General features: G+C 30.6%; 1 protein-coding gene across 1 annotated transcript; it reads left to right on the top strand.

Annotated features, from left to right (window-relative positions):
* Window positions 1-12372: 12372 nt before the first annotated feature.
* Window positions 12373-14550, top strand: LOC126845206 (gamma-tubulin complex component 3 homolog). Its single transcript, XM_050583805.1, has one exon. The coding sequence runs from the start codon at window positions 12373-12375 to the stop codon at window positions 14548-14550; it is 2178 nt and encodes a 725-aa protein (XP_050439762.1).
* The last annotated feature ends 849 nt before the right edge of the window (window positions 14551-15399 follow it).

The following is a 15399-nucleotide window of genomic DNA, read 5'->3' as shown; positions in this document are numbered from 1 at the left end:
TGACAAATAACACATTAAGAGAAGTTTATTTAAACATATTGTATACTCCGATATTACAATTATTACAACAGCGTGTAGTGAAACATTCAGTTTAAAAATACAAACAGTACAACAGTTTGTATACACTTGGCTGACGACCACTAAATCTTAATGCTAGTTTTCTAAGCATTAAAATTATATATTAATATATAATTTATAGGTATATCAACTCGTACAATGACTCCCTGTTAGGCGCAGATTTTAATTTACCAAATGAAACGATTGGATTAATAAACGTACATCATAGTTTTTTTTTTTGTATTATAATTTTTTTTAAATTATAATGTGAGACGTTTGAACGTTTACGAGTCATGATACAATTTTTTTCTATTATTGCTAACGTGTGAATCGTTGACCAATTTTACACCATACAAGCACCGGCTTACACGTGAAATAGCAAACATTTGCTTATTTTCGACATAACATGTTAGCCAAGTACACCTAAGTCACCGGTATACCGGTACTGAAAACTTACATATAACACAACCTATTAACCGGCGTCGCCACTCGATGCTAATCGATACGATTGAATAACAATTGAAACATATTGACTAGGTAAAAAATGTTTATATTTTATCATTGTAAAAAATATTTACATTAACAAACCTTTGACGAGCAAGCAGCAACCACGACCTACGTTGCTAAAATGGGAGTCGGAACGGAAAAAAAAATGATATTGATTATATCAATTGAACACGGATCTAAGCTGATAACGTGATACCTAACTGATAAGCTAACCATGGTCGTTTTGTCTGTCATTCTGCTTAATTCCAACGGCGGGAAACATAGTATAATATTCAAAAATTATAAAACATAATATTATTATGGTTCACTTTTACTCTTTATGTCGCGCACATCTTGGCGATTATCCAATAAAATAAATACGTTCAACACATACAACCAGATAGTCGGTAATTTTTTTTTACAGAATTATAATAACAATGAGATAATTTTTAGGTCAACTTTAAGTAAAAATAAATGCTTAAATCGTTTATACCAAACACCCAATAATTAAATAAAGTATAATCGAGAAGCACATTACATTTTTATATGTAAATGTAATTGTAGCACTTTTAATAATATTAAGTACAATTCCATCATAAATGCACCATATTATACAAAAGTAATTTAATTCAGATTGTACAAGTATAGCAGGTGATCCAAAATGAAAAGTTTTGATAATGTTTGCTTAGTCGGCGAGTAGTAGTGATATATTCGAGTTTGTTATAGTTTATGATTTAAGCTACACAATTTTATACGATTGAGTGATTTATAAATATAAGAAACAAGATGAGTGATTGAAGATCCTTTATATTATTAAATTATTATTAAAAATTAAATATACATATTTGTTTGTTTCAGAAAAAAATAACCCCGCAGCCCGCCCCACTAAGTCCTGATCTTGGGAGGGTGTATTTAAGTAGTAGGGTTTTGTGTAGTTTTTTTTTTTTAGTATATTATTTTTATTAATTTAATTTTCTTTATCTCATATCCCTACTTGTATGGTCTTATAATTACAATTATATTTATTAATTTTAGTCTTATAAAGAAGATTTGTCTATTATTATTTGCGAATAGAGATTTGAGTATGAAATATTTAATAGGGAAAAAAATAAACAGTATTTACTAAGACAATATTTTTAGACTGGAATATTTATCCGGAATAAGCAAATTTTAAAGTATAATATATTTTTAATATAGGTAAAAGGATTATTATATTTTAATTGTTCATATAGAGTGTGTTCAGATAATTTCTGTGCACAGGACTTTAATATGACTACAAAAAATAAAAGGTAAACAAGTGTAATAGTCAAAAACTTATTTCACACTCCAAAAATTATCTATGTATCAAATTAATTATTTAAACGTATGATCATTTTATATTTATTACATTTACCAATATTTTTTACAGGTTAATATATAATGAAGTTACAAAAAAAAAAAAATGAACCGGTATTAATATTGTTAAACTTAATAAAATGAATAATTCATCATACTAAGCTTATAAATTATTAAATAATAATAATGTAGAAGTTATAATTAATCTGTTACCTATTCTTAAAAAAAAACATATGTTGTAAGTAAATGTCACTCCCAAAAAAGTTAGCTTTGATTTCATTCCATCGAATAAAACATTTTATACTTAAGGTGTAAAATGATTATGCATTTGTAAAGTTTGAACATATTTAAAGATGTAGTAATTATAAGGAAACAAAAAAAAACGATACAAATTTGTTTAAATGTTTCTTATAAAGATATATAAAATCCCTAGCTGTCATATACTACAATATTCAGGATACTTTGGTGTGGTATTTTAAGTGAAAGTGTATTGTAGAGACTTAGTTATCGCTTAGTAAATAGCCAGTAAATATAGTAGCTTAGTAAATATGAATTAGTAAATAAATTAATAAAATATGGGCTATGCATTCGTCTATCAAAATAAGGGACATGTTCAAATCAAGAGATTATTGTAAATATGCTAACTAGTATAGACAAATAATTTTTTTTCTTTAATAATAATAATTTCTGAACCAATTCATCTTGTTTAGTTTGGTTTATTTAATAAAATTATGCCCAGAGTAGCTAGGTATAAACTAGTTTATGATAAATATGAAATGAATAATCCTAATTTTAACTACCAAATGATTATAAATAACATGTCATTCAAGGGGTTTTAATGCCAACATTTAATAAAATTTCCTTATTTCGATTAGGTTAGGTTGTGAATATTGTTGTCTGCTCCATTGTTTGCGACACTTGCCATGGTGCTTGGACGAATGGTTTTCCTGTGCAGGACATGCAAGATGACAATCAGACAATGACGACCCTTGCGATGCTGAAGACATGATTATTATTATCAATCAATTGTAAATTATCACAATCATTATAATTTTAATAACCATGGTGATCATAATGACGATGTGATGTAAGCCTAATTATGGTGTTTTTAAATAATAAACCATTGTCCCTTCAGAATTTTCGAATTTTCCTTTATTTAATTCTTATTATGCGTTATCATTTTTTGGAAGAACTGTCCCCATCTCAGTTACAACCATAGACCTACGCTTGCTTAAACAGTCGCGACGTCCGAAATCGAACTATCGAAGAAGAAGATAAGAAAAAACTAAATAAATTGTAAAAACCAACTTGGATCAATGTAAATTTATTGCTTTATCTGTGAGTTCACAGACAAAGAAGAATTACTTCATGATCAAAAATTGTGCTGGGAACAAATGATATTGAGACATAAGAAAGAATAATTAAAATGGGTGATTTAAGTTTAAATGAGGCTATAAAACATTTAAGATTACCTGAAATTAGAAAAGTTCAAACTAAACAAATACAATCTGAAGTAGAAGCTAGTGTTAGTGCAATACAGCAGAAGAAAGAGAATCAGCTTCAAGGAAGGACAACATATGGGAAAAACAAAAAATGGGAAAGACAAGAACAGCAGTTCAAGAAAAGTTATGACAATCGGTACAAGCACGAGTCCAAAAATTCAAGGATAAACTGTATGAAATGTGGCAAGAAACATACAGAACCAGAAAATTGTCCAGCAATAGGAAAGAAATGCCTAAGGTGCGGTAAGGATAATCATTTTTCACAGGTATGTAGAACAAATTTTAATAAAAACATTGTAAGAGAACTTAAAATAAATAGAGGATTTAGCATCTTGTGACAGTGAAATAGAATATTTTGTGATTCAATAACTAAAATGAATAGACATATTAATCAGATTACTTGGGTAGAAAATGTGTTAGTTGAAAATAGGTTATTAATAAAATTTAAATTAGATTCTACATCTGATGTAAATATAATTTCATATAAAACTTATAATCAAATTGTAAAATCAATTGACAAAGATATAAAAATACATAAAAAAAGATAAGTGTAGAAGCGTATGGAAGTACAAACATTGAAGTGTTAGGAATAATTAAATTGAGAATAAATGTATTAAATAATAAAAATGTCACGTCTCATGAAGACTTTATTGTCCCTAAAAATGAGGCAATATCTATATTAGGCTTAGAGACCTGTGTAAAGTTAAAATTAATAAATAGAACCATTATAAATGAATTACAACAATCTAATTTTTAAAGAAAAAAATGAAATTATGCATAAGTATAAGGATGTGTTTAAAGGTACAGGCTGTTTTAAGAATACTTATTCAATTAAGTTGAAAGAAAATCATACACGAACATCAAAACCACCACATAGGGTTCCAATAAAAATTAAAGAAAAATTAATAATAGAATTAAACCGTTTGTGTGATCTTAGGATTATATCTAAAATAAATAATTCCACAGATTGGGTAAACAAAATTGTAATTGTTGAAAAACCAAATGGATCACTCAGACTGTGTTTGGATCCAAAAGATTTAAATAATGCAATAAAAAAATTATTTAGTTGTCTTGACTTGAAGGATGGATTTTTCATATCCCTTTAGATAAAAAAAGTTCTGAATATTGTACATTTTTTACAATTTATAATTGTTATTCATTTAATCGACTACTATTTGGTATATCAGTATCTGCAAAAGTGTTTCAAAAATATAACACAGACATGTTTAAAGATATAAAAGATGTTTTTATATATGTAGATGATATATTGATACACGCAGAAAAAGTAGAACACCATAACAAAATATTAATTGAAGTCCTTGAAAGAACTAGGGCAAATAATATAAAGTTTAATAAAAATAAATTTCAATTCATGCTCAATGAAAAAAAATATTTAGGACACAGATTTAGTGAAGGGAAAATACAACCTGATAACAATAGAATTAAAGCAATAGAAAATTATGATGAACCTAAAAATAAATAAGATTTGCAGAGGTTTTTAGATCTAATAAAGTATCTTTGTAACTTTATTCCAAATATATCTGAAATAACTACTCCATTGAGAAATCTAATAAAGAAAAATGTAGAATTCATATGGAATGATACTCACACCAAATGTATGAAAAAACTTAAAACTATAATAACAAGTGAACAAGTATTCAAATACTTTAATCCAAATCTTAAATCTACAATACAAACTGATAGTAGTTTGAATGGTATAGGATGTGTATTAATGCAAAATGGGAAGCCAGTATGTTATGCCTCAAAAAGTCTAATACCAGTTAAATGTAATTATGGACAAATTGATAAGGAGTTTTTGTTAATTATGTTTGCTTGTAATAAATTCGATCAGTTGGACAAAAAACTACTGTTCAAACTGATCATCTGCCACTTATTTCACTAATGAAAAAAGAGATTAAACAAATTTCATCAAAAAGGCTACAACGTATCAAATTAAAATTAAGTTTATATGACATTGAAATGCATATATCTAGAAAAGAAATGTACATAGCAGATGCAATTAGTAGGGCATGTTCAAGATCAGAAAATAATGAAGATATATTAGATTTAAATCAAGTAGTACATTCAGTAAATAAGAGTAGTACAATAAAAAGTGAATTTCAAGAAGAAACTAGCAAAGATCATATTTTACTAGAATTAATAAACATGTATAAAAAAGGATGGCCAAATTCAAAAACAAAGGTTCCAGTTAACATAAGATTTTATTATTATAAAAGAAATAAACAATGTAGAGGATGAGTTAGTGTTTTTAGAAAACCGTATTATGGTTCCAAAAACAATGAGATAAATAATTTTGAATAAATTACATGAATCACATCTAGGTATAGTTAAAACTAAAGGTAGAGCGAAAATGTTATTTTACTGGCCTAATATGAATAATGAAATTGAAGATATAATAGCTAGGTAAATGTAGAGTATGTGAACAATACAGTTTTAAAAAATGATAATAGAAGAACAACCTGAACAAAAAATTGGATGTGATATTTTTGACTATAAAAATCATTCATACTTGGTGCTTGGAGATTATTATTCAAAATTGATTGAGATAACAAAACTTAAGTGAAAAGACTGAAAATATTATGCAAGTATTAAAAAATATTTTTTCAACCCATGGTATACCAAATGAATTAAGAGCAGACAATTTGCCATTTAACTCTGTTAAGATGAAACAATTTAGCAAAGAATGAAATTTTACAATCAATACATCTAGTCCATACTATCCAAAAAGCAATGGGTTTTCTGAAAAATGTGTAGGAACTGCTAAACAGATTTAAAAAAAAAAGCGAAGAGTCAAAAATTGAACTACAGATGATGCTAATGGAATAAAGAAACACGTCCATTTCAGGTACAAACATATCACCTGCTCAACTATTATTGAGCAGAATATGTAAAACACAACTTCCTATAAAAAATGATCTATTAAAACCGAAAATAATAAACAATTTTAATGAAATATTAAAAGAAAAAGCTAAATAAAAAAGTGTTATTATGATAAAAATGCAAATTTCAAAGAATTAAATATAAATCCTAATACAAAAATAATATTTAGAGATAATAATATATGGAAACCTGCAGAAGTAATAAAACGCCATGATACACCAAGATCCATAATCATAAGAGATTAAAATAATAGAGTAAAACAAAGAAATGAAATAGACATAAAAATAAAAAAAACTCCACATAAAATAAACAAAACTGTTTTAAATGACAATAAACTGATAAAACCTAATTTGAGAAATAAATATTGGTCTATTAAAAAAATCTAATTAATGGATAAAAAGTGGGAAAGTGAGAGAGATATAGAGAAATATAATATAGAACAAGATAATGAAAATGATAAGAATGAGAATGCAAAATCTAGAGTAAATAAATATGGTAGAAAGACAAAAGTGGTTAACTACAAAGAGTAATTAAGATTATTATTATTTTTTTTTTAGTATTTAGTATTAAAATATATATGTATGTGTATATTTAAAATATAATTTAATTTCGATTAATAAGTACTATTAAGTAGTAATTTGTAAAAAAATATGTATCATGTAATATATAATATGTAATATGTAAAAAAAAATGATCATTATAATGTAATAATTGTATATTTATATTAAAAAAAAAAATGTTTTTCGAAGGATGTGTAAGATATTATGCTATAAATTTAACCTCACAATTATTGTATTGTACTTGGGACACAAATCGTTCAACCTTCATGCATGTTTTTATGTTTTCACTTAATAAATTGATATTAATTAAATTAAATGAGTATTGTTAATTAATACTTTACAGTCACAAACTATTCATTTTTTAACAGAAATATAAAAATATTTTTAAGAATGTTACCTCTTTTTGTAGTAGAGATGAAGGTGGGACAAAATTGCATTAATAAAGCTAACTTACTCTTAGAAGTTTGATAAAAGTTTCTGGCGATAAAAGTGATAGTTCTTGCAGTATTGTTATACTGTAAGGCAACCGTCTTTTATTTTAAACTTTTTTTTGTTACTAATCGATTTCATTTTTCCGTCTGAAATAGACCTTTTTGTCTATCGAGTTGACATTATTGACGAATTTGTTTTTGCCAAGTACATTTTTATTATTTGGTTTTTTTTATCGACGTCAAACAAGTTCTCGTCTCTCGATTAACTAGTCTCCGAAATGTTACTGCGTTACTGCTTCTTCAATAAACGGCCAACGAGTTTAGGCCACTTTTATTATTTTTAAAGGACATACCATTGTCCAATGTCTTATATATAACAATTTATAGCTTAACTGCCAGGTCGTAGAATGACAAAACCAATTATAGGGTTCAGTTAGCATAAATTCAAGGTCTGTATCGCACTCCACCTCCCGTCCTACCTTTAACCTGAAATAACTTAAAAAGTAATAATCCAAAACTGGTTATGGACCAGTCAAAATTCACAGCAAATTATTACACAATAAATTAATAATAATCTTGAATTTTTTTATTTTAAATGTAACAAAAAAAATAATTAAAAAAAGTAAAATATTTAAGTGTCATAAAAAACGGGGTGCTTATAGCGTAAATAAGTATAAATTAATATTAAAAAAAAAAATCTGAAAAATATTCATTAGAACAAAGGTTATTTTATTTGTCTTATCTTTGTGGGACACCCTGTTTAATCTATGCTAGTATGAAGAAAAGTACTCGAGTGAAAAGCTCTGTTAGGCAAATGGAATGGACATTGTTTTCCAATACTTGGTAACGATTGGAAGTTAGCACAGTGTTCGATACTTACGGGAAAACTATGATAACTCATAAATATTATTAAAAAAAAAAACAAAAGCCATATAGTTTTCAGGCCTATATCTAATTAATTTGATCGATTAAACATAAACATAAAAGTATTATTTTAACTTAATTTATACATACACATATAATATATGGTTATTTATATATTGTTTATTAATATATTTATTTAGCTAGATAAAACATAAATCTAGTTCAATAGTACAATCGAATTTATTTAGTCAAGAAGTGTGTGTAATTCAGCTTGCCATTTAATAGAAATTTAATGCTCGTTCCTGTTCGGGCACACTAAGAAATCTCCAACGACGTTTGATATGTATGTACTGTACTACAGTACGAATAAAAATGAAAAATCCAAATGCGATGAGTAACCAACATAGCCATGGGTTTGTACAATACTCTAGTGGCGAGTTTGTCAGTTCAGTGTTCCATTTCAGAATTATTGTCAATTCTGCCAGCGATAGACCCAACCCGGCTAATGCTCCGTAACGAGGCGCTACTTTTTGACAATTGCACATTATAACCAGAAAACCAAGCCAGTTGAAAATAAATGACACTATATAAGACAAAACAAACAAACAAACGTGTAACTAAATACTTACCAACTAAATTTCTACCGACTTTACAAAACAAATTTAACATATTCTCCACTTCATGGAAAAACATTCTCCAATCCCCCTCACCTCAATTAGCCACATTTTATGACGCCCTCCCAATTCTTATCACTGATTCCTTAACAGATGCCTCTAATCGTTAATCCTTTATCAGCTTATCGACATCCTTTATCAGCTGTTTCTTATCACTGTCGGGAAAACGGTAGTAGAATACCAGATAGATAGAACCATGGCAAAATTCTCACTGCCGTAGATAGAACTAAGTAAAACATTTTTTGCCATTGTTTGTTGTAAGCAGAACATTTTAATTGAAACTCTTTTAAAAAACGAATTCAAGTAGAACTCGGTATTTTCCTGTTACCGCAGGCTACCAATTTTTTTGTTACTATTGGCAACATTGTTGCTTATCGTAATTACTTATGTTTTTAGATTTAATCAAAATTAACGTCAAATGGGAGTCTTAAAAGAGAAGTACCTACCTACAACACTAGCTCCCCAGAGGAAAAATAACGCATGGCGTATTTGACCACCTCGAAAAAAATGGGCGCCCCGTTGAAAAACCAATAAAACAATTTTCCTTAGAAATGAAAAATGTATATATTAATCGTTATATAATGAGGCTACATTTAGAGTTGTACTATTGATCTTAGAGTATACAGATAAGCGGCGCTATACACAATAACGGCGACCGATTTTATGTGGGAGTCCCGGTGACAACCGAGGTAACCTCGTCATAGTTTACCTACCTAGCCATATTGGTAGGCCGCCTTAAACGGTAGTCTGCGATTATAGGAAAGTGCCAACAATTTCAGCATAATATACCCGAAAATGCCATCAGAAACATGTAGTCTGTGCCGAGTAAGCAAGTATCTACTTCACAAGGATTTGGAATGACTACACATGGGTTCAAATCATCGTCGGTTACCGTAAATTGAATCGATATGTCTGGCGTTCGTACCTGTAAACATTATTTTACTTTATTACAATTTAACTACACAATAGGTACTACAAAAAATGGAGTTTGGAGGAAAAAATTATGTAGATATAAACAAACAAACACATATTACACAATAACGCCTATCAAAAACAATATTACCACATTTTGTTATTAACTAATATCTATTGATCAAAATTCTTATCGTTATCTGTAACTGAGAAAATGTTGGACCGACTGTATGGTTATAATAACATTGCCTGTACTGTTATATTCATGTTTTGAGTTATTAAGTTTTAATGTTAAATATTGGTAATTAAATCGTTTAAATTACAGCTTATAATACAAAATTTCGGGCTATAACAATAAGGAGTGACATAATAGTTTTATAAAAAGGATACATTATTATTAGAAAATTATGTTCAAAAACGACTTGTGCCCCTTCTTATAAAAACCGTCAAATTTTGCCATTTTCTCTACTGTTCGCTGTGTGACGAGGAAAAAATTATGAATTTGTGTCGTTAACATTTTTTAATACAGTTTGATAAGAGTAAATGTGTTAAAATATAATCCTAACTCATATAAGTAATGTATGTAGTGTTTTTAATAATACAGTTAAACTTAAAAAAACTGGTTTGTACTATAAATCCAACCTAATGGAAGACAATTGTGCTATTAAAACAACTCTTACAATATAAAAAAAAAAACCATATCTCCTGTGAATTTGTTTTAATGGTAGGCGGCCTAATAATTCTCCCCTGGAACATGATACGGTATTAAATAATATTTGATGTAATACACTTATAATTTTACGTGAACATTTATTAAACTCACAGGTAATCGTGGAGTCATTTCACATTCCAGAAGTTTTTCCATTTCAACTTCTTCATATGTTGGCAACTGGGGATCTGGACAACAGTTTTCATAAGCTGGCGGCTCCGATATATCTAATCGGGGTGGCTGCTTAACAAAATTGTATAGTTATCTAATGTGTAAATAAAAACTACTCCAATTAGGAATAAAAGTATTGACGATAGCCAATGAAGTCACAAATCCATCTGTTTTAACACAATTTAAAATATGTCAACATGATATCAATAGACATAATGCACAGGTGACCCTAAGTCATTTATGCAATACATATAAATGTATGTAGATAGAACGCATATTAATAGGAAATAAATGTAGAAAAACACAATAAAATCAACTTTGTACACATAACACAAATTACATTTGTCGGTATTATTTAAGGCAACCAAAATGACTTTGGTACCTGTGGCACACTCGTCATATATAAACAGTTAACTTCGACAAAACATTTATAAAATCCGATTATATTTTTTTGGATAATGTTACTCTAGTGTTTAATAAAATAAAAAAACATTTAGTGTGGTTCAAGTCCGCTGGTCAGGGTGAAACAAATTTGTAGGTGTGTGTATTAATCTTATGATTAACGAACGCATGTATAAATACTATAAAACCAAATTTTTATCTACATGGTATTTTCAGTCATAGTTTCATCATTGTTTGGAACTTTTTTGTGTGATTAATGAAGTAGCAAAATGTGATAACCAGTGACATTATCATAATTAAAGTTTTTTGGCTTTCTGCATAGAAATTTAGTTTTGAAATAAACAGTTAACTTAGGAAAATTTTAAGGATTTCTGATTTTTAGAGTTTTTCCATTTACACTTATAAAATTGTAATAACAACATAAATATGTTGCACATGTGTAAAGATCTTGTACGTACGTATATCGAAAGATTTATTAAATTTAAATAATATATAAATATTTTGCTAATTCATTAAATAACAAATGAACAGTTAAAATAAATAAAATGGCATCTTAACAATTCGACATGAAAATAAACAAAATATACCGTAATAATTTTTGAAGCATTTTACGTTTACAATAAAAACAATTGTTTTGTGTACCGACGACACATAACTTATGAATTAGGTACTAACCATGATATTATGATTTTCTGGTTGCCAACTCATAGCCGTATTAAGCCGTCTTAATTAAAATGTACTCAATTGAAATAACATTTGTGTACAAAACCCTCGAAATTATTCACTTGAAATTGATGGATTATAAAAAAAAAAACTATAAAACTATTTTATCTAATTAATTTTTTCAACGTTTTATCCATGTCGATTAACATGGTTTCCAAGTAATATAATAGCAAACATAATCGAATTTTTATGTGGCTGGCGTACATTAAAATTTCATGGAAGAAGAAATAGCTGATAAAATAAGTTGTAACATTATTTATTTAGATTAGTACTGTGGTTTTATGACATGAGTCACAACTTTTTACAGAGATTAGTCAATTACGGTCACACGCTAAAAATTTGATATTTAAACTAAATCTCAGGTTTCTTTTAGTCTGACAATGTCGTTGTAGTCTAAGGATTTGTACAACCACTGATAACAAAATGAACAACTTAACCGACGAAACTCATATCGTTCCTTGGCAACTATGCCGAAAATCAATTGCAGTTTATCAACATTTTACTTTAATAATTTTGAAATAAATAATTCACTAGGTTCAAATAACTGTTTAGTTTTTCATTTATTTCCTTTTAGTATGAAAATATTTTTGTAGCTAATAATTAGTCTTTAATCAAATTTGTTTTTTTTTTCTGTTCACTTCAATAATGGATACTTCTAGTCCGAAAGACAACGAACAGCAGGCGTCTTTGGACGAAATGTATGATTCAGTGTTTGGTAAATCAAGTGCAGATTACTACAATTTGCCGGAAGAAAAAATGGAAAAAAAATTAGACACGCCTGAAAAAGAACTGCTTTTGTCGTTGTTAGCCGCGTTCCATCGTCAAACGTCCGAACTTTGCGACCGAATCGACATGTTTTATTCCGTGTTTCGCGTTTGCCATAAGATGTTCGAAAATAAAATACCTAACCTGCAACATACATGTTTTCGTGAAACAACAAAAACGAACGGATCCGTTTGCGGTGAAACCGAAAACAAGCCCGTTCACGATGATTTGCCTTCCCTCCAGACTCGACCGCTCAAAGATCCCCTGGATTGGGAGACACTGTTCGACTTGATCGATTTCAGCCGCGGTGCGCGGTCGATCACAAGCAAAACGCGGTCGGACGCGTTAAGTCCGAGTTTGAAGTTCATCGTAAAAGAATTGTCCGAAGTAGGAATGCTGTACGGCACAATCGTGTCGTTTGTGAAAACCGAATACCAAGCCAATAACGGAAGCGTAGTGCAAGCCCTGCTGCTCGTCCTGCAAAAAGAAATGGACTCCTACCACGCGTACATCAATTCTTGGCTGCATACCAATTGCAAGGCTTTGAACCAAAAGAGCCCCGTCGACTTCCTGAGTAAAAGCGCGCCTCTCGACCGCAGTGTGGAATCCAGACTACGATACTTGACCAAAGTGGTGCAAATCGCCCGAGGCCTAACAGGTTGTTCCCTGATATCCGCTGTGGCGAGGTCGGATTCGTGCGAAGCGAAAAATTCGATTTTGAAAGAAATCACCAAACCTATACATTCCACGATGGTGCGTTGGATGGCCGCCGGTGTGTTGGAAGACGAACACTGCGAATTTTTTATTGCCGACAACGCAGCATTGGATGATTGGTCAGCCGACAGTGTTGTTTTGAGTGAATCAAACAAGTTGGTTTTTGCGAAAAAATCGCGGCTGCAAGACGTTTACCGAACAGGCAGAAACATGCGGTTCTTGTTAAACGTCTGCAGTTCTCTGCGGCTGCAGGCCAAGATAGCAGTGATCGGAGATTATATACAACAATCACTGTCGGGCCAAGAGGGAGGATTAATAGCCTCGTTGATCGACGGCCCTTCGTCGTTGGTAGTGGCCGAGGCTTGCGTTTGCACTTCGGACTTACTCTTGGAAACACTGGCCGACGAATACGACTTGTTCGTGCATTTCGAAGGTCTCCGGAATTACATGCTGTTCGGCCGAGGCGATTTTTACGCCTACGTCGTCTACAAATTAGAGACGTTTTTCGGCAGACACACGATGCACCGTTACCAACTCAAAGGTATCATGGAAGACGCCTACGAATCCACGTCGGCCGGAAACGACGACCGTAAGGTGTTCGACAGTCTTAGGTATAGAATCGATCTGACCGAAACCACAGTCGACTGGGGCAGTCTGAAGTTCGAGTACGCCATCGGCGAACCACTCAACAGGATATTCAGCCCCCACGCTAAGGTGTACACGAACGTATTCCAGTTCCTGTGGTGCATGAAGAAAGTCGACTGGACCATGAACAAATTCTGGCACGATTTGTCTCATTTTGTGAAAAAAAAACACATGGTCACCGAACCGAAACAAATTTTGAGAAACTTCAACGCACTATTGTCCAACATGATCAATTGCATGCACGAGATCCAAAACTTCATGTTCGAGATGATCAATAACGAATGGGAACTTTTCTGGAGCAAAATAAGCGGAGCCAAATCTATCGATATTGTTATCAAAGAGCACAGGGTATTTTTAGGTTCGTTGGCGGTATTCGTGCATGATGCGTCACTCAAGGGGTATATCGACTCGTTTCAACTGAATGTCCAAAAGCTGGAAGCAGTTTTCTACCAACTTTTGGCTATCCGACAAACACATCAAACGACAGATGCCTCTAAAAGTCAATACGATTTGATTATTGAACAGTTTAAACGCGTACAAAAAACACACGAACTCGAGCTCGGTGCGTTTTTAGTAAAACTAATGAACAACGAATCGCAAGGATTAGGGACGCTCGCCATGAGAATAGACTTCAACGGCTATTATATGTCCAACGCTAATTGTCTATACCGAGCTGCGCCGTGCGTTGTCGTTGATTGACACATTGATGATGGTCGATACATATCGCATTGTTTTCTTTTTCTATATAATGTATATTTTATATTACTGCACTTTTTTTGTTTATATTTGTATTTCTATTATTATTATTAAAATTGTTATTATTATTGTATGTCATTGTTGTTGCTACCGGACAATTATTATTGTTGCGCTTTCCGTTCTGTATTCATTCAAACTTACTATCCACACAGACTATTCTGTTGTTAGCGCTAAAGTTGACAACATCGTTGTCGTAACACGTGTACGCAAGAAGTGCATAATTTTTATGGTTTAGGGTTCAAGTAGATTTTATATCTTTACTATATATTTAACCATAAGTTTGCTTAACAGTTTTTCTAGATTAACATGGCGTCCGGGCCTTTCGAGCATAAGAGTGAGTTGAATAAACTCATGCAAACAAAGACAAAGATACGGTTAATTGGGGCAGATATTTGTTTTCTAAAGAAATGTATACAGTTTACCAAAATTCGCTAGATTGTTTAGTAAGTCAAATAACAATAACAATATTAATTTTTCAAAATCCATAGGTTACGCACAGGAGAAATTCTTAAAATTAGTAATAGCAAATCACTACCGTAATAGAAGCAAGCTAGAGATCCAAGCATATCAGATACATTTAAAATTAGCTAAGTATTTACATCGTTCACATTGGGACATTTTTGAACAAAAAATGTTCTGTGTGATCGAACATAAATATGAAGTTAAACAAAACACATAAAAATTTGATTTCAGAACAAATAAGAAAGGGGGATGATAGAGTTAGCAGTAGCAATAATAGTAGTGGGAGTTCCAATAGTTACTTGGCCATAGAATGGGAAATTAATTTAGTTA

The sequence above is a fragment of the Adelges cooleyi genome, unplaced genomic scaffold, assembly GCF_023614345.1.
Source record: "Adelges cooleyi isolate 19-005CV unplaced genomic scaffold, UGA_ACOO_1.1 ACOO_flye_CR_arks_rails_tigmint_CR_PRNA_711, whole genome shotgun sequence".
Classification (NCBI taxonomy): domain Eukaryota; kingdom Metazoa; phylum Arthropoda; class Insecta; order Hemiptera; family Adelgidae; genus Adelges; species Adelges cooleyi.
This window is presented reverse-complemented; position numbering and strand designations above follow the sequence as displayed.